This window comes from Sander vitreus, chromosome 16 (assembly GCF_031162955.1).
Source record: "Sander vitreus isolate 19-12246 chromosome 16, sanVit1, whole genome shotgun sequence".
In the NCBI taxonomy this organism is placed as follows: Eukaryota; Metazoa; Chordata; class Actinopteri; order Perciformes; family Percidae; genus Sander; species Sander vitreus.
In genome coordinates, this window is record NC_135870.1 from 10,367,955 (window position 1) to 10,388,674 (window position 20,720).

At 39.8% G+C, this 20,720-nt stretch overlaps 1 protein-coding gene across 1 annotated transcript; it reads right to left on the bottom strand.

Annotated features, from left to right (window-relative positions):
- Positions 1 to 74: 74 nt before the first annotated feature.
- On the bottom strand, positions 75 to 19,742 carry LOC144531294 (uncharacterized). Its single transcript, XM_078271351.1, has 50 exons — positions 19,608 to 19,742; positions 17,945 to 18,090; positions 17,749 to 17,861; positions 17,480 to 17,619; positions 16,961 to 17,184; positions 16,746 to 16,852; positions 16,546 to 16,664; positions 16,276 to 16,411; positions 15,492 to 15,574; positions 15,246 to 15,365; positions 15,065 to 15,166; positions 14,812 to 14,970; positions 14,600 to 14,682; positions 14,231 to 14,375; positions 13,583 to 13,627; positions 13,318 to 13,485; positions 12,289 to 12,408; positions 12,071 to 12,181; positions 11,926 to 11,958; positions 11,617 to 11,754; positions 11,344 to 11,490; positions 11,075 to 11,209; positions 10,781 to 10,938; positions 10,530 to 10,674; positions 10,279 to 10,333; positions 10,068 to 10,134; positions 9,818 to 9,951; positions 9,689 to 9,732; positions 9,378 to 9,551; positions 8,982 to 9,136; positions 8,712 to 8,825; positions 8,474 to 8,589; positions 7,885 to 8,039; positions 7,579 to 7,784; positions 7,333 to 7,510; positions 6,999 to 7,223; positions 5,513 to 5,682; positions 5,361 to 5,431; positions 4,801 to 4,901; positions 4,596 to 4,715; positions 3,848 to 3,985; positions 3,609 to 3,763; positions 2,616 to 2,715; positions 2,228 to 2,463; positions 1,590 to 1,773; positions 1,225 to 1,473; positions 933 to 1,115; positions 698 to 757; positions 372 to 517; positions 75 to 275 (listed from the first exon to the last, which is right to left on the bottom strand). The coding sequence occupies exons 1-50, from the start codon at positions 19,648 to 19,650 to the stop codon at positions 231 to 233; spliced, it is 6,501 nt and encodes a 2,166-aa protein (XP_078127477.1). The 5' UTR covers positions 19,651 to 19,742; the 3' UTR covers positions 75 to 230.
- Positions 19,743 to 20,720: the final 978 nt, after the last annotated feature.

Genomic DNA, 20,720 nt, shown 5'->3' on the forward strand with positions numbered 1-20,720 from the left:
GTTATCTCTTAATTTATTGTTGTTTACTCATTTTATTAAGGAAACAAGAATTACAACTGTTGCACCCCAAAAATGTAAGTGTGACACTTTAAAACAAAGTTTTAGTTTTTTATTAGTGTATTACAATATATACAATAGAGTTCAATCTTATAGCACTCTGGAGACTTAAAAATTACACTATCACTGATTTGAAAAAAATTCAATGTACTGCACAAAACTTAAATGATGGTCTATGTGTCTGATTCTCCTGAAAAGTTGGGGTTGGTGAAAGCAGGCTGCAACAGAAGAATGACACAATTTAGCATTTTTACTCCCATAAAAACGTAATCACATGTTCACACTCTACCATTACAGGCTAATCAATAACTTACCACATCAACGGGAGTGGTTGTTTTCATTGGCAGGCTCAAACCGCTCAGTTTATAGCCTCGGACGCTGAAAACATAGTACAGCAATCCAGCTATCAAGCTGCAAACCACAATGGCTGCAATGATGGCGCCGGCTATCACCCCTCCATCTGTACAAACATATAGCAGATGCGTCAGCAGGTTGAAAATATATTTTTAATTTTAACCGTTTTTAAAGAACATTCGAACATGTCATTAGTTAATTACAACTGAATAAACTGGGAAAGAAAAGTAGAAGGTAAAAAAAAAATGACTTAAGGAAATTGTCTTTGGCACTTTGTCCCACTTACTGTTGACGTTTGGATCATCGGTGGGGAAAATTGGATTACCGCCATCATCTGTTGTATAATCTGAAAATAGGGTTTCACACAAAGAATCTGTTAATCTGCTGTTTATTATGTCACAGTTAGAAACTTTACTTACTTTTTTTTCTGCTGAGAGCTTTGAGAACTAAAAATGAAGGCTGCAGAAAAGGGCCTCTGTATTTTATCCAAATGTCAAACAATTTTTTTTAAATATCCTTACACTGGCGGTGGCGGCAGGCAAAGCCTCTCTTCTGCAGGCAGTTGTTGTCATTCCAGCGTCCGTCCTGGTACATCTCCACGCAGTTCTCCTCGTCCACCTCCCCAGGGTGAAAGGCTGCATTGGGCTCACCCTGAGCCCAGTTGAGGAAGCCCAGAGACGTATGATCTGTCCAGCCCCAGCCAACTAGAAAATCGTACAAGGTGCAGCATCAAAAAAGGTTAGTGCACATATATCCATGTAATTTAAAGATCAGGTCCAAGTCATCAAAGTCCAAGTTCATTTCTACACTCACAGTTGCGGTCCCTGGTGAGGCCGATCCAGATGTTGTGATATTTGGTGTAGTTGAGGTTCCTGAGGAACTCCACCTCCGCTCTGCTGTGGATGGACACCAGATTTGCCTTGGCCGACTGGCAGTAGTGAAGGGAGTCTGGCCAAGAGAAACCCTGCTTACCGTTGTGCACATAGTAACAGTAGCGGCCGTAGGGTATCCAGAATGGCAGACACTTCCCGTCACCAGGGGCAGGAGTCGGCGGCGGTTTCTCTGAGGGATGATATAAGTTACATCATCAACGCTTCAAGAATGAATTAATCTTTTTATGTGTAAAAGACAGATTAGAGAACAGGAAGGAAAAAGAAAAAGTCAGTTCTGTTACATACCTGAGGAGATCTTGCAGATGTAGGGTTTAGCTTTGTCACACTTAGTGTCATTCCAGGTCCCGTGGAACGCGCGTGAAGCATGCATACTCACGCAGCCCTCATCCTTAATGTTAGTGGGTTCTCCTGGTCCCCACTGAGTGAAAAAAACTGGCCAGCCATCTGTCCACGTGTAGGAGCCATCATCCTACATTACAAGAAAATATAAGCTTGGGTTTATTGGTTAAAGTTTACAGATATTTTCCCAACTGCAGTTTCACCAAAGAAACAGTTCCTCTCTAAACTTTTCATATGGTTTTATTTCAATAACGTCAATGCCAAACTGTATTATTGGCTGATTATACTAATGTACTTTTATTAAGTAGGATTTTGAATGCAGGACTTTTACTTTTAGTGGATTATTTTTATATTGTTGTATTGATTCATTTCCTGGTAAGTTAGTGGGTTGTTTAGTCTGACCTGACACTAGCTGAGCTTTTGAGTGTTAAACTTAAATAATAAGAAAACTTAAGGATGCTTTTAACTCTGCTTTTTGCTTATTTATATATAAGTAGTTTGGATTGGAAACCAAGTTTTCAGGGCTTGAATGTCTTTTTAATTAATTTTAGGTTAACTTTTGTGTGTTCCCTCTATGACAGCACCTTGCGTCTGAGTCCGATCCAGGCGTCGGCTCTGCCCTGCAGGACCACTCCAGCGACGAAAGCCTGGTCGTAGCTCATGTCGATGCTGGCCAGGTCGCCTCCCTGCTGCTCGCAGGACGTCTGAGCCGTGTCCCAGGTCGCCGGCTCCTCCACCAGCTTGTAGCAGTTCTGGTACCAGGAGATGTAGCCAGCTGGGCAGGGGCTCTTGGTTGGGGGTGGAGGATTGATGCTGCTCGCTGATGTGGAAGCAGATATGAATGCAGAAATGTCTTTCAGTAAGATCTGAACAGGGATTTAACGGCTAAATGTTCGGGATGTTTTCTGTTTTTCTTACTAAAAGGAAATTGTTATTTGAGCAGAAAGTATAACAACTAGAGTGTTTACTGACATTTCTTCCTGTAGCAGACAAAGCTATGATCCTTATGACAGGAGTCATCGTTCCACTTGCCGCTCACCAGGTGACTGTGAGCCATCGCCACACAGTGTTCCTGTTGAGAAGGACAAGGAAGCTTCAAGATATCAAACTATATACATCAGCTTTCATGTGTATAGGTGTTAGTGCTGTCTGTCTTTTGTGAGTACAAGATTCACACTATTCCTTATGGGGTACCGAATGTAAAAGTTTGGTTAAAAATTTTTAGCGGATACATTTTCAACATTTAGCTCACTTTCTCACATTTAGCGCATTTTCCTCACATTTGAGACAGAAATGAGATATATATATATATATATATATATATATATATATATATATATATATATATATATATATATATATGAGTTGTTTTAAATCAATCATAATTCAATTATTATTTTGATTAGTTCAGCTGCTCCACAATCTTTCCAAGTACCCACTGGCTACAGCAGAGATACCCCTTGCTGGGGCATCACTGGGTGCAGCCACCGCAGGGGGCGTGGTTTCCTTGGGGATTTGAATATTTTCTAAATATTTAGCTTTACACTTGGCGACACATTTAGATATAACATTTAGATTTAACATTTAGATATATATTTAAGATTTAGATATAATATTTAGATATATATTTAAGATTTAGATTTAAATATAACATTTAGATTTAACATTTAGATTTAGATTTAACATTTAGATTTAACATTTAACATTTAGATATATATTTATATATATATATATATATTTTTATATATATATAATATATATATATATATATATAATATATAATATAATTTCTATCTCAAATGTGAGGAAAATGCACTAAATGTGAGGAAAGTGAGCTAAATGTTGAAAATTTATCAGCTAAAAAATTGTAACTGAACTTTTACATTTGGCACCCCATAATTCCCCACCTGCTTTGCTCCAATTACAGTATCATAAATAACTGTAGTGTAAGGAAAGTATTCTCACCGTTCCTCCTGCATTGTTAGGCTCCTTGTCGTTCCAGTTGGTGTACAGCACAGGGCTGACCCCGTCACTCCAGGCATACTGATTCTCTAACAAGAGATCTGACAGGCCGATCCATGTGGGACCCTTCAGGTCCCTCAGGTAACTAGAAATAAAGTCTGGAGGAGAGGAGAGGATGACAATTCAGCAGTCTCTTTGACCTGGAGCCACTGGACTGTTTACTTCTCATAGATCTAGCTTACCATTCTCGTACTGGTCATCAATAACTGCCAGCTCTGCTCCTTGGTCTTTGCACCAGTTCCGAGCATAAGACCAGTTGGCTTTAATGTCATTTTTCTTCCCTTTGAACATGAAGCATTTATCCTTGAAACGCATCCAACCTGGAGGAAAGGAAGGTAACTAGGTTACACTGTAGGAATCATATTTCATTGATGGTTATTGGTTGTATAATCGCAGCTTGATGGTAAACACATGTATTTGTATTTTTAATGCAATAATGATGTGTAGTAAGCAATGGATAAGGCGGAGCAGCCAGCTCCAAACAACAACAGCCCATTTTAATGTGTCTTGCTCACATCTTGATATTGGGAAATGACTTCAGAATACTCTCGGAGACAATATAGATAAAATGTTACATAATTTATCTAATTTCATATTGATAAATAGTAGGCTACATTTGGTTGAAATACAGTTTACAAATAAAATAACCACACAGGTCTTTTTTGGATAATCCATTGAGTAAATACCTGATAAATAAAGGTACTTAACAACATTGATGCAAAAAAATATATCATAATGTAGTATGTCATTAAAACGCCATAGAAAGTCATAGTGTAGTATGTCAAATTAAAAAAAAAGTATGATGACTAAGTGCTGCACTTTGAGAAACTGTGCTCTAACATATGACATACATCTACATATAACCTGCATTTTGTTTTAAATAACACAAAGAATTTAGTAGGTTTCGTGTTTATATTTAGTGTGTGTTACCTGCCGGGCAGTTGCCCTCCCAGGGCTGTGTGGGTGGAGGAGGGGTGTGAATATCTCCGGGGAACTTCTTGCAGACGTAACCTGCTGCAGCCCGACCACAGTTGGCATCGTTCCATCCACCTTAACAAGCCAGAGTTCATTGTAAATATCACCAACAGGAGTCTGTTCAGCAAACCGTTCAGCACAATAATTATAATTTTAATACCTTGATGTCTGTTCATCTGAACACACTGTTCCTCCCCGTTGGCGTTGTTGGGCTCACCTGGACCCCAGTGAGTGTACGTCACAGGGGAGAAATCCACCCACCTGTGCAGATAAAACAGAGAAACTTGGCATTGACCTTTTATGTGCACATTATAAAGAGAAATACCTCCCTGGAACAGTATTTACATAGTGCTGTTGCAGTGATTTGGACAGGAATATCAACATCTACTGTACAGACCTCACAGCACCAAGGCTCAAATTGATGAAGCCATCAGCCTGACACATTTTGGAGTTTTTCTATTGATATTGAATTAGGGACTTGTGTTGCTTTAAATCGAAACATGTCTTTATATTTCACTTAATTTAATGTGAGTGCTGTCATAATGTCTTGGCACTTATTTGTCTGTAATGCCATTCTCACCACATGTTGTCTGCTGCTCAGATTATAAAAAACTGAGAAAAAAAAACTGAGCAGTACAAGATTATGAAAATAACATGCAAATTCTAGAGAGGTTCTCCCTTTAAATTCACCTCAACGCCAACACATAGAAATGCACATACGTGTATTCTCCACCAGCAATGCCAAACATCCTCATTCCAATCCAAGCTGCAGCCACCTGGCCTGTCCCCACCTGGAAGGCAGTACAACATGACACAAACATATTTCACTGTAACATATTACAGTATTATCTTTTAAAGAAAAAGAGGCGTACCATGCTGTTAACATATGCCTGTTCGTCTTTGTTTAGGATGGACACGAGTAAGGCCTTCTCCTGGTGACAGCGTCTCATAGCCGTATGGAAGTCCACAATGTCGGTGTCGTTGTAGTAGTAGCAGATGTTGTTGTTCTTCCTCCAGCCAAGGTTAGTACCACAATCAGGAGCTGAGGGTTGAGGAAACAAACATGAATATGATCTGCTCATTATTTTACTCCATTACACTTACAAAAAGCCTACCACATAAATATATATGAGGTATGTCGGGTCCATCGGGCTACATTTATTAATCCCATATTTATATATATCAGAAACTCAGTATATACTATAGTGAGCAATACATTAACATTTCTGACACTTATAAATCATCATCATTTTGCATCATTACTGAGAGAGGTAGTGTCGCACGGCTGTAATTTTTGCATCTATAAAAGAAGAATTGCTTTGTGGGATTGTTCGCAGATACTTTTTTTTGTTCCATTGTGGGGAATTTTACTACATTGTGCATAAATGTGACACTCAGAAATGCGACACTCAAATATAGGAGGGTAAATAAAGTGCACTTTGTATCAAACGAGTAGGAGTAGCTAATTAATTTACAGTTGGCTGTAAATGGCCTTTGACATTGACTGTGTTATTTTTTTTTATTATTATTTTAGCTTGAAATCTTGATAATCAATGTTTTACCGAAGAAAGACATTGCAATAAAGTAACAGTGCCACTATTTATATGTAGCAAACATACCGTAATTCTACTCTTTTCACCTCTGCTGCTGTTTTACCTGTAGTGTATTTTTCTTAGAATGTATTTATTTTTGCCATACAATACTAATTAACCAGCCTTTATTTAATTGGAATGAAACACATTTTTGCCCAGATAAATATTGCCAAACATGCTGTATCGAAGGTAAAGTTTCACACTTGTCAAACATTAAAATCTAAGCTTTGTAAAAGTTGCTCTCTGCTACCTCAGCTCTAAATCCATCCATCCATCTATCCATCCATCTTCATCCGCTTATCCGGGGTCGGGTCGCGGGGGTAGCAGCTCCAGCAGGGGACCCCAAACTTCCCTTTCCAGGGCCACATTAACCAGCTCCGACTGGGGGATCCCGAGGCGTTCCCAGGCCAGGTTGGAGATATAATCCCTCCACCTAGTCCTGGGTCTCCCCCGAGGCCTCCTCCCAGCTGGACGTGCCTGGAACACCTCCCTAGGGAGGCGCCCAGGGGGCATCCTTACCAGATGCCCAAACCACCTCAACTGGCTCCTTTCGACGCAAAGGAGCAGCGGCTCTACTCCGAGCTCCTCACGGATGACTGAGCTTCTCACCTATCTCTAAGGGAGACGCCAGCCACCCTCCTGAGGAAACCCATTTCGGCCACTTGTACCCTGGATTCAGCTCTAAATGAACATTCATAATTGCTTTGACACCTGAACAAAAACTTGTTCATGCAGGTAGGACAAGGGCATTGTGGGAACGGTTTACCTGGGAGTGGAGGTGGGGGTACTGGGGGCAGGATGGGGTTCTTTCCTTTAGTAATCATGCATATCCAGTCCTGGTGAGCGTCACAGTTGAGATCGTTCCACCAGGAGTAGGTCCCGTTGCTGCTGCTCACCATCTCTACACACTCCTCACGGCCCTCGTGGTCGTTGGGCTCCCCGCTGCCCCAGTTGGTGTGAGAGAGAGGTGTGCCATCGCTCCAAGAATAACCTACATGATGGGAATAGTCATGAGGGTTTTTTTTTGTGTGTATTATTTATTTGTATCCCAATTACCATCCACCAGGGACATGTGTGTATGAAACACACATTATACTCACCTCCTTCTGTTGGGTTGAGCTTGAGGCCTATCCACTTGCTGCTGCCTTTGCTGTACAGAGACAGGAACTCTTCCTCCTCCTGACTGTGGATGCTGACCAGGTTAGCTCCTCTGGCGACACAGTCCTCATGTGCTGCCCCCCAGCTCTTCTTCTTGGACCAGTCCACATTGTGGAAGAGCTGCAATAGATTAGCCATTAATTTAGTCCCCCCACAGAGAATCGTGTTTAATTCACTTCCTTATATACCTTATAACAGTTTCTGAAGTGAGGCAGAGCCGTCCAGCTATCAGCACAGCCCTGTGCAGGAGGAGGAGTCGGGGGCTTAGTGGGTGGGGTGATGTCAGGCCTCGGTTTCTCACAGACAAAGGCGTGTTTCTCTGAGCACTGCTGGTCATCCCAGAAACCACCAATCTGACCCGTTGTCATAGCCACACAAGTCCCATCCCCGTTATCTAGAGACAGAAAGGACATTTTCCAATGTGTATGTACTGTATCATACATGTATCATCCTGTCCAGCTGATATTAGGGTTAGTGTTTAGTTAGTGCTGTACCTGGCTGATCTCTGTCCCAGTGAGTGAAGGTGAGAGGTAAGCCGTTGTCCCAGATGTAGTCGACCCCTCCACCTGCCTCTCCTTTAGCACGCAGACCGATCCACCACATACCCGTCTTTCCTGACAGTGCCACTGTAAAATGTGCCTGCTCATAACTGCAGGAAAAAGACAAATAGATTCAATTAAAATCTATGGCCAACCAGGTTTTTCCTTTATCATGACCGAATCTTTAAAACGCTAAATCTGCCACCATTATTAATTTATCCTGTCTTTTAACAAGTTACAGATCAGAAATGTGATAAAGAGAAATTCTAAAGGGAGACATCACAATAACATTTAATTCCCACACACTCCACATGGCACGCATCCTTAAATGATGACGGGAAGGGAACAATTAATACAACTGTGCCCCTGCAAATAATGTGTTACACTATTGCTGTCCAGAACAGTGGAACGTAAAGAAGTCTGAAAACCTTTAGGCAAGAATGTAACAACAAGTGAGGTAGTTCAAACATTCTGAATAAATAAAGAAACTGACTTCATTCATCAAAAAAGTGGACAATAGGAATGGGGATAGGTTGTCACTCACATGTCTCCAATGTGCAGTAAGAAGCCGTCCTGCTCTTTACAGAAATCCTTAGCCTCTGCCCAGCTCCTGGTGGTCTCCTCCATCCAGTAGCAGGAGTAGCCGTATGCATCCCAGCCCTGGCACATATCACAGACGTATCTCGTTAACATAAACTGTTTTTATAGTATCATTACTCAGGTCTAAGCTTGGATAGAGAACAGAAAAATTAGAAAAAATGTATGGGTAGAGTTTGTCCTACCTGAGGACACCCGTACACAGTGGGTTTTACAGAGGGCACTGGGTAATGTGCTTTGGGCATTTTACATATGTAGGTATTGAGTTCTGTACAGGACACGTCGTTCCATCGTCCAGTCTGGAAAAGAGTAAATTAACATAAAAATGACCACAATTCACTGCAAAAAAAGAAATAAAAAAGAATAAAGATACACTTGGTCTGATTTTGGCTTTGAATCTGTAGTATAAAATGTATATTACTAGTATATGAGACTGTTATTTCAATCCTTCTCACCTGGTGCAACATCTCAACACAGTCTTCACTGAACCCATCGTGGTTGTTGGGTTCCCCTGGAGCCCAGTAAGTGAAGGTCACCGTGTGATCATCAGACCAGGTGAACATACCAGTCACAACCAGGTCATTCAGACCAGTCCACACGTCACTGGTGGCTGTAAAAAAAAAACAACAACCTCGGAATAAATTCAATTAGATATTTGTAATGTGCTTTCTTTTTCTTTTCTCTATCTAAGCAGCCTACCAAAAGCCACAAACTGGCGGAGTCTAAATTTAATCACTACCCCTAAATGCTTTATGTGGGAGAGAATACAGGTGTTACCTTTTCCTTCAACTTCCTTTCTACTTTTTTTCTAATTAAACCAGCTTTAATCTCCTATTTTTCCAGCTCCATACCCATGTACAAGTAGCTTTCCAGCCAGCTTTGCTCCTTCATCGAGAGGATGGATACGAGTTGAGCACCGATAGCCCTGCAGGTGTGCTGGGCACCATGCCATGTTTTTTTGTCTTCAAAAGGTTTGTAGCAGAAGTCTCCAAACTCGTACCAGTCAGGCCCTGAACACCTCAGCTCTGTAGGATAGAATTCAGAATCAGTGCAATCATCGTGAACTAAAAAAATACACACACACACACACACACACACACACACACAAAGAATTGTCTGCTCAGAGGAAAGAGATTCATTTAGTAAATGCATCTCAACTCACCACCATCTGCAAAAGTGTACGACACAGCATAGTTTCCATCAAATCTGTAGAAAAATAAATGCGTTACTAAATTAGCCTCCCAGGACTGTTGCACGAAAAAGGGATTTAGTTTGAAACTCTGTTGCTTACTGTCTTGAGGTGATGTCATTCCTGGTGGAGCCGGCATAAAAGTTCTGTCCTGCAGCTTTCAACAAAGTACAGTCTCCTCCGATGTCATTTAATATTACTCCAGCATGTATAGCTGCAGCACAGATGTTTGAGTCCTGTTAGAGGAGACAGAGCAGAGAGAGAAATATATATTTATATATATATATAAAAAAAATCTTTCCTCAATACTGTACTGAAGTTGTGATACAGATTAGACAATACACTCACATACCCCACGATATACTGTAGTGCCATACACTCTGTAATAAGCGTTGGCACAGCTAGCTGGACAATGGACACTGAAAGACATGATAATCTGTTGCTTCAGTGTGTATGATGAACAGAAATCTCACAAAATATCACACAGAACAGAATACAAAGACTACATATAATATGAAGTACATCACTATATGTGTAAAAATGTTATTTCAGGTTTCACTTACGTCATTTTATCATTGGCAAAGTTGAAATTGGGCACATTGGCGCATGTGATTGCATCTGTTGAACCACAATTTTTCATTATTGACCATCGGTGTTTATTTGTGACGACGCTATCACAGCAGATTCTAACAACAATAATAAATATAGTATTTATTTTTTTAATTTATAGGTTTATGTAACACTATACATTTGTAAGACCACATGAATTTCCCATTGCAGGATAATAACGTTTACTTTGAAGTGTTTTTCTTACAGTCTGGTGTGCACCCTAAGACGTCGAAGCGAAGGCCTGCCTGACCGCTGAACTCCAGTGGGAGGATGCGGACATACTGGGCTGACACAGGTGTACCCAATAGCTGAGTTTCAGGACTGTTTCTGTCTGTTGAGCCTGGGAAAAACTGGAAATCAAGGAAATCCAGAATGACAAACTGTTCTCCATCTTCACGGTTTGGTTTTGAACCAGGAGGGTTTAAGTTCAGCAGGTGGCTGTCTCTGCTTACTCACCTGGCCGTCAGCAGTGTAGTCAGTCCAGCTTGTTCCGTCCGTACTGTGCTGGATCTTAAATTTGGTGAGCCAGTGGTCATTTTTAGGACAACCCTGGATTACTATTCCTGTTACTTTTCTGGTCTGGCCCAGGTTTACCTGGATCCAGCTTGAAGTTGCTGGAAGACATTATATATAGAATGAGACTAATGTGAGGATACCGATTCAACATCAAATAAAGATGAAACCCTGTCTTCCCCTTAGACAATCGATTAAGATGTTATTTGTATGTGTGACAGCTGGGTTGGTACATACGGCTTCCTGAAGGCATCCAGCAGGAATTTCCATTCAAACGAGCTTTATTGGGAGTGAAGAGATCAGTGGAGGACGAAGCAGAGAGCTGGGAGTCCGTGATGTTCCCGTCCTCGACACCCAGGCCTTGCAGACACACTGTGAGCAGCCAAATCACAAATCAAAACATTAGCTTTAAGCTGTGATTGTAAAATATTCTGGGGCATTTTGTGATACTTGGGGTTGGATTTTAAACCGCTAAAATGAATCAAAAAACGAAAAGAAGACCCCACCTTTTTGTTCACAGCTGTAGACGATCTCAAGGTATTTGGAAACTGTGGGACAGGGGTCCACCTCCACATGGGCGTATGCAAAGCAGTAAGGATGGTTGTCACATTGCTTTCTAATGTGAGGAAGGACACCTTCCACTGTGCAGCTTCCTACAGAACAGTGATTATATTTAGGTTAAACATAGATCAATATTTGCCCATTAATATGTGTTTTACAGCTTACGATTTCCTGTCAAAAGGCAATAATAGACATTGACATTGAGTACTGTGCAGCACCTCCCCCTGAACCATCCAGGTGTGGACAGATGTCATCACTCTTTCGTCCGTAGAAAGCCGACTGGATGTTAATTACACTTTCATGTGGACAGTGAAGGACAGCAGAGGAGTCCTGGCACGCCAGCGCCGTCATAAAACCTGCAGCAGGAAGGATTCACACTTCAAGTATTTACTTGATGACAAATTCATCACTGTTTCATGCCATTTGTAGTTATATAGTTAATGTGCAAATATAACTGATCATGACATTTTGTTTTGTTTTAAGAATTCACTGTGCAGAAGCCATGCCAGATATTGAGGAATTGTTACCATCATGAGGTGGAGGAGGATCAGGTGTCTTTCCTGAAACATGAGAATAGTGTTACAGTCATCACTCTAAATAAATAGGGTTAGGGTTAAATAATGTCTTCTGTTTGCAAGTGTCAACAACAAAAATTAAAGCAACATATCTTACCTTTCCGCTTGCAGATGTATCCTCTTTTGGACTCACAGTTGTCGTCGTTCCAGTAGCCGTTGTTAATATAAATAGACAGGCAGTCTTCACCGTAATAGTCGTCTGGGTTACCTGTGAAGAAACATGAAGAATGGGAATTCAGTTGTCATTTTTCTGCAAAACAATGACTCTTATATGCTCACAGAAATTGTGCAGAATATATTTGGCTTTAAATTAACCTGTACTCCAGCGGATGTATCGGAATGGAGAACCATCTGACCACTCCCAGCCGCCTTCGGTGACGGAGTCATGACCGCCCATCCACAGAGAGATCCCTGTGGGACTCAGCCGGATCACACCTGAGAGGAAGCATCAAAATACAAGTTAGGGCAAGTCAAGCTTAATAATATTCCCAGAAAACTTTCTTTCTACCAGAGAAAGTTTTGTCTGGGAAAAAGTTTTAGAAGTATGTTTGATGTCACTGTGTCCTGGAGTCCAGTTGTAGATCACTGCAGCAAAGTAAGAAGTTAAACCACTGGAGGTCAGTCCTCTGTAAAAGCACTATGTGCAGAAATTGACAAATGCCTGTTGTTGCTCCCTGGTGGTAGTATTTAAAGTAAACACTGTCGCATATACCAATACACACCACTACACTTTCTCCCACCCAGGAAAGCAACACAGACAGACTACAGACTAGAGCAATTTTCACCAGAATTGTCTCACTTTTTCTACAAACAAAAGCCATCAGAATAGTCTTAAAGATGCTATAGTCACACAGTGGCTTTAAAGCAACCACAAAATGAAAAGTAAATAAAGTTTAAATTTGTTTATTGGTAGTATATTACAATATATATATTACACTTTAGGTAGAGTATGACAGATGATTAGAGTCACTGTGGAATTAAATTGAAATATTTTGAGAAATAGAAATCGTAGTATTAGAAAATATCTGAATATTCCATCTTTATTCTTTTTTTTATATTGAACACGTTATTGAAAGTAAAAACAAGGTGACACTGCCTGACAAGAACCACTTCACGTACAACTTTATTCATGAACTATTAAACAACTTATTTCTTGATGATATTTCAATTCCAGACATAATTGGGACAAAGACATGATTTAATGTAGTCCTTCAAAAAGCTTATGTGGTATATTCAAGTAAACTGTTATGCATATACAGTACCTGTTGATATACTCATGTGAACTCTCACATGAGAGAAGCAGTAAAAGAGCAAAGAGTAAAGATGTACATGTAAAGGTCATACCTTGGATGAAGGCCTGTTCGAAGGGATTGGTGATACTGACGAGGTCTCCTCCCTGGTTGACACAGTCGGCCCGAGCTTCTGCCCACTTCCTCATGGACAGGTAGTTAAACTGGTAGCAGTGGTCATTAAAAGGGTCAGCCATCCAAGAACCACATTTCTCATTCCATCCTGTAACAAACACAACAGTCCATATATCCATATAAACACATATTATCGGACTCAGAGCATGCTTAAAGTGTAATGATCAGGGTAGTATCAAGTTAACCTGGTCCAGATGTTGGGGGCTGGGGAGGAGGTCCTTGTCCCTTGGCTATGGAGAGACAAGGCAAAGAATCACTACAAAATACAGTATGAATACAACACAAGAGGCATATGATAATTAAAGGTCCTATGACATGCTGCTCTTTGGATGCTTTTATGTAGGCCTTAGTGGTCCCCTAATACTGTATCTGAAGTCTTTGTCCCGAAATTCAGCCTTGATGCAGAATTACAGCCACTAGAGCCAGTCCCACAATGAGCTTTACTTAGGATGTGCCATTTCTCTGTCTGTAGCTTTAAATGCTATTGAGGAGGAGAGGGGGGGGGGGCAAGGTGGAGGGTGGGGGTGTGGCCTTGACCAACTGCCATGCTTCGCTTGTTTTCAAGCCATGATGTCTCTCTCTTTCTCATGGGAGGGCCAAATTCTCTGGGCGGGCAAAGCAAAGACGTCATAAGGGGAAGATTCCAGATCGGCCCATCTGAGCTTTCATTTTCTCAAAGGCAGAGCAGGATACCCAGAGCTTGGTTTACATCTATCGCCATTTCTAGCCACTGGGGGACCATAGGCAGGCTAGGGGAACTCACATTAATGTTAAAAAACCTCATAAAGTGAAATTTTCATGCCATGGGACCTTTAAGTAGTGTATAATCAAACCTTTTTTGCAGATAAATTCCTTAGTGGAGGTACAGAAATCATCATTGAGTTTTCCAGCTTCATGGTGATCCATCCCTCTGAGGTGCGCACAGTCCTCATTGTCCTGCCAGTTGTCTGGCTGGTTGTGCGCCCATGGGAGGAGGTCCTGATATCCAAAGAAACAAATGTTGCTTCATCATGAGCAGCTTCACAGTCAGACTGCAGCATTTTATTAGTGGAACATTGAGGAGAGAACAGGATCTTACATGATTTCCAAATGTTTGTGATTATGGGGGTTGTTCAAGATGATTATTTAATTTATTGGTGTCAAACTCATATCAGTTTAAAGGTATATGTATCAAACAATATGTTCATGGCGTCATCACGTACCGCAGGACTTCCATCGGTGTATACCCACTGGTTTTCAACATTGATATCATTCAAACCAACCCAGGCTTCCCCTGGCATGTGAGCTGCAGATAAAAGCCAAGAACAATATTTTCACATTCACAACATATATATATATATACATATAACATATCATTTCTTGATAAATCATTTCATGTGATTAGATGAACTAGAATTTGTTCTTAGCTGCTCACCAATTAGGAAACTCAGTTGTTCCTCTGAGTGGAAGCTGGCCAGGTGACCCTGCTCTCTGCTACAGTGAGTCTCAGCATCCTGCCAGTTTTTCACCGACTCACTCTCAAAGTGATAGCAGAAGTCCCCATACAACAAATATCCAGGGTCACAGTGAGAATCTGAAGCAAAAACATGTATTAACTTGTATTAAAAAGCCATTAACACAGCTTTAGCTAGTCAGTACGTGAGGAGGAAACATGAAATCTGACTGACCAGGAGCTGAAGTTGGTTTGATGTTCTGTCCACCTGTCATCTCACAAATGTAACCCATGCTCTTGAAGCAGCTAGTTGTTTCCCATTTGCCTTCATAATTTCCTGGAAGAGAACATGAACTGATGTTTGTCTTGCAATGCCTGCCAAAGTGTCAGTTTGGGTCTAAAATGGTAGATTCTACCTGTGAAGATTTGTCCACAGTCCCAGGTGCCTGCAGTGTTTCTAGGCCAACCAGGACCATAGTTAGAAAAAGTAATCGCTCCTTTATCCACCCATTTGAAATCCCCGTCCTGGTCCTTATCTGGTAACATCACAAACCGCAAAATGAATGGAAAGCACATTTTCACAAATCACATTAATTGTAAAGATAACAAGACATTTTTGTTTTTGTTTCACAGTGAGCATCAAAACATAGTGTGTAGAGTACCTGATAAACCGATCCAGACGTCAGGAATGTCAACTTGGTGAAAGTCTGGAAGGTTCCCATTTATGAAGAACTGTTCTTCTTGACTGTACATGAGGAACAGGACAAAAATGACAGACAGGGTAAGATTTCTACAGTTCTCCTGCAGTCCTGCTCAGCTACTCAGTCTTTTAGCCTCTTTTAGCTCATTGTTTTGGTTTTCTGGCCCACAGCAGTCAACTGTTTTAAGTTCAAAAGCTCAGATAGAGCTACTATACACTGCACTAAAAGGCAAACAGACAAAGCTACTAGCTAGTAGTAAAATAGTTGAGCATTTAGCAGCTATAGAGATAGATATTCCCCTCAGGAAGGGGTGGAGACCAAAAACAGAGCTAAGAGAGTGAATATTGGACATTCATCTCATTGTTCTGTCTGCTTGATGTGTAAATAGGCAACTGCTTGCTAAAACATGTGCTATAGCAACTTAATAATGCCAATATTATGTTGAACTTGTGTTTTCAGCTTGTTCTTTTGCCAAAAAAATCAATGAATACAGCTTTACCTTTTGGGATAAAACCATTGAAATGTTTATCTGTCACTGGCCAAAACATAATGTGGTCATAAAGTCAGCAAACCAACTCAGTATTGTCTTTTAAATTAGCGACCATTAGGTGCCATTAGCAACGTTAAGGATGGTTGTCATACAATGTCTGTATGCATGTTGCAGCAGGCTGCTTATGAATTCAACTTTGGATTTGTAAGAGGAAGATTGTGCTATTTCTTCTTTTAAAAGTTACAGTGTTCCTACCTGTTTATAATCAGCAGGTGGGCCCCCATATCGGAGCACTTGGTGCTGGCATCATGCCAGGTGGTCAACAGATTGATATTACTGACCATCCAGTAACAACTGCCAGCGAAGCTCAGCCAGCCAGAAGGGCAGATGGCTGCAGGGGAGTTTTAGGGGAACAGCAGGAAAATGTTAGAGGTAAAAAGAAAAGAATCTAAACAACATTGTTACACTTTTATAATGAAAATAAGAGATATCATCTTTGTGTATTTTCAAAACAATCCATCTTACTGTTCAGTGGTCGTTTACACATGTAAGGACGTTCATATCTGCACACATGGGATCTCCATTTCCCAAATGTATTTGATGAATCCTTGATGATCGCAGAACATGAGCCGGCCTGTGTATCACTGTTGGACAGCATGAGTTTAAAAATTGATTGCACAAGTTAATATTAATTTAAATGACTAGCAAACAGTTTTATATTTTACCCTGAAGGTTCACCGTCCGCCCAGTTTGTGTACTCCACTGGTAGAGCATCAGACCAGGTGTACTGACTGTTTCCTGCTTCAACTTGACATGAAATTTTGTTGCATTTCTGAAGAATCAAAGCTCATATTAACATTGATGTAATCAATATTCATATCCAATATTAAATAATAAAGAGGCAAGTGAGCTTCTTAATGCCACAGTATGCTCCTCTCACCAGTGTGGAAAGCCCAATCCAGAGGTCAATCCATGATGGGTCCAGTGATGCTGTGACATACTGCTCCTCTTCTGCTGTGGCAATGGACACCAGGTCTCCTCCGTCCTGCATGCAGTCATGTCTCGCTGCTGCCCAACTCTTTCTGGTGTCCGCCTTCAAATTATAGCAGTTGGAGCCGTGCTGTGTCCAGCCGTTGGCTAAGTCACACTGTGGGCTAGGATTCGCTAAAGAGCAGAAAAGAAAATATGTTTTAGATGTAGTAAGTCCCCCTCGTTCAGCCCATGATCTAGAGGAACTATACAGTATCTGATCTGAGCTCCTTTATGTTGAGATTTGATCAATTTTGCATGAAAAAAAATAAAAATATTATTGGTTTAGCATAAATTTAAATCTTCAGAGAAATCATAAATGAAAACAACTATTATTCCATTTAGAGTTAAATGTCATTTCTATTACCCATGTAACCGAGGAGAAAAACTTAGCCTTAAAGAGTTTTATTTTTACAGTTGGCGGACTTACGGTTGTTGTACTTGCAGATGTATTTCCTCTTAACACCGCAGTTCTCGTCATTCCACTGTCCAAAGCTAGATCCTACTACCTGACCACAGTCCTCCCCGGGTTCATCGCCCCAGTTATCAGGCTGGCCTTGCATCCAGTATCTGAAACAAGAGAGAAATTATTTTGGATAAACTTCAGTAAAAAATACTGTTATCACACTTTAATTCATGTACAACTTTAATAAATGTAACTCCTCTTGCTGATATTCAAGTGGTAACAGTATTACATACGATATGTATGGTATAAAAGGACTCCCATCACTCCACTCCCAGACACCTTCTGAGATTTCGTCATTTAGGCCCATCCAGTAGATCTCCGTGCCAATTTGTGTCCTTACCCACAACTAGAAATACAAATAAATTAACCCAAGTGTGTGAAATGATAAGAGCACATTTATCAAACTTAAATCTCTGTGTGCCTCCTCACCCTTTCATGAATGTCCTGAATGCTCATCAGGTTGGTGTTAAGCCCCAAACAATATGCGTTGGCCTCCATCCATGACTTTGTATCAGTTGAAAAGAAGTAACATTTATTATTATACTCCCTCCAGCCTTGCTGACACTGGCAATGGGCTGAAAACACAACAAAAAAAACATATTATTTGTGCATGTATATAACCAAAACATGATATATTGATGAAAAAATACATTGATTAGAAAACAACAGAAATGAGTCAGTACATCAAAAATACTACTAATACTCCACCCTACTCACCTACTACCACCATGCTTCTTAATGAAACACTAAGATTTTAGTTTATTGGTTAACTAAATACATATTAACCACAGCGCTATGTTAATCACATTTTTACATTGCTTCAAAGAAATACTTTTCTAAATATGGTCGTATGTAGAATTGATGCACTTGAAATGGAATTACGCAGATTACAAGCTAGAATAACATCTTTTAGTCAGCAAGAATAGTAGAATAAAAGTATTGTGATTACTTTTCGTGGTTGATAAGTAAAACAAGAAATTGTCCAGTTGATGGGAAATTTCACAAGATGGTAAATCATTTGAATGCCCATCAATCATAAAAGTCCCATGACAGATCCACAGTCCAGCCATGTCAGTCAACTCTCAAACAAATCTTTGGGTAATGTTTGACTTTAACAACTTCAACAAGACTAAAGAATCACATGTTTTGCACGCATCTGTAATGGATTGAAAGACCACAAGAAAACCACCACTGACGCAAAGTTGAACCGCCTCCCAACTGACTTTCCATCTCAAACAATTACATTACCACCAGAGAGAGGCTTCAAAAACGTCAGCCATCAGATACTTAAACCTGCCATCAGTGCCTAAAAGACTAAACCATTACACTCTGTAGCTTGGATGACCACTGATACAAAATATTTCAGAATACAAAATATACTACAATCCTCTGCCAGTTAAATTATTTCCTAAGAATAAACCATCATTTCTTTCTAAAGACAATTGGTAAACAAAAATTGGCAGGAAAGTAACCCAGTGTAAAGACATTTTCTTCACATTCTTAAGATAAGCAGTTGATTTTATTAGCTATTTGTGACAGAAAGTAGTAGCAGCAAACCAATATTGGTTAAAAATGAGTTGAACACCAAAGTACAAAAGGTTTAGAAGTCTCTTGAACGATACATTTTGTATTTCTTTGTTCTGATAAACAGACTATTAACCGTATGGTTTATGTAAAGCTTATTCTGTGATATCCACTCAAGTAAATATACTGCTCAAATATTATACATTTAAAGAGCCTTTTCAATTTCCACTGTAGGAATTGACATGAATCTTTTTTTCTACCCATCTTTTTGTTACTTTTATGACAAAACAAAATTTCCATGTGACAATATTATGGTTCACACAATCTTTCTTCCATTTTGGATCTGCACATTATGTGCTCCATGCACTTTTAATAATTTCTTCAAAATAACAGCAAAAAGCTGTAGTTAATCAGTGCACATATTAAAAACACAACTTTTGATTCATATTTCATTAAGTTCTTGTTCGTTGATACACTTGTGTCTTTATTTTGAGGACTCCAAGAACGGGGTTCAGTGCTCTCAACTTTATGCCTCGACCTCCCTAAAAATGTAATGAAAAAAACTTACCGCAAGCAAGAAGAGCAGCAAAACTGAGCAGCTGCAGAAGCATTCTTTGTCTTCTGTCCTTTTGTAAAAAAAAAAAAAAAAATGTCTGTGTTCACCTCTCAAGAAGAGTTTCTACGCATCTCAATAGCTTTTGTGTATTTCTCCAAACTCCCCTGAACCTGGCAGTGTGTGTGATGTGCTCTAGCTCCCAGTTATCAGACCTCTGAGCATCTTCTCTTTGGTTTACCTCTTTTCAGCACCCGTGCAGGGTCCAAAGACTGAAAGCAGTAAAACACAGATGACACTTAACCTCTTGACTTATTTTCTACATTACAACCTACGGTAGTTTGCCCCCAAATAAAACAACAAAATAACAAAGTTGGATATTTTGATTCCACAGTGCACAATATTAAGGGGAAAACATTATAATTTCATACAACGAAGAACAACAATTACCAATAATACACAAATCTGACAATGCAAAATAGGCATATTTTCTGAGGTAAAAAAACTATTTATTTTCTTATACATGTTACTACTTGCTGAATGCATTTTAATGTACAACACCTTGTGTCAATTTAATTAATATGCTTCATAAAAAAAAAGTACTTACCTAATTAGAAGAAAGGCTAGACATATATCATTTAAAGCTTTTTCTGTGTGCTAGTTATTCTTTGTACTAAATAATAATTGTTGAAAATGGAAGAAATTCTGTGAGCTGTGTGCTAATATGCCCTAATAAGTCATTTCACACAGTACATAATAATGATAGATCATAAGATTCTTTCCTTGATATAGAATGTATAGAATGTTGAAAAAAAAGTCAGTATAGTATGTCGAAAATTGTCATAGTATAGTGTGTTGAAAAAGGTCATGAAAAGGTAATTGTATAGTATGTCTAAAAAGAAGTCATAGTATAGTATAACGAAAAAAGTCATAAAAAAGTAACTCACCAGGTAGAGTGTGAAGAGGCTCTGTTTTGCTGCAGCGGCCGTCGGTTCAATTCCAACCTGTAGCCATTTGCCTCATGTAATTTCCCCTCTCTCTCCCATTTCATGTCTAAGCTGTCCTACCAAGTAAAAGACAAAAATGCCAAAAAAACTTAAAAACAAAAAAGTCATAGAAAAAGTGATT

What these genes read in the sequence shown, in the direction of transcription:
- LOC144531294 (XM_078271351.1), bottom strand. Translation starts at nt 19,650, where the DNA reads ATGCTTCTGCAGCTGCTCAGTTTTGCTGCTCTTCTTGCTTGCG. An exon ending in GGATTGGGCTTTCCACACTG is followed by an intron (nt 16,853 to 16,960) that starts GTGAGAGGAGCA and finishes TTGATTCTTCAG; the next exon opens with AAATGCAACAAAATTTCATG. An exon ending in CAACCACTCCCGTTGATGTG is followed by an intron (nt 276 to 371) that starts GTAAGTTATTGA and finishes CTTCTGTTGCAG; the next exon opens with CCTGCTTTCACCAACCCCAA.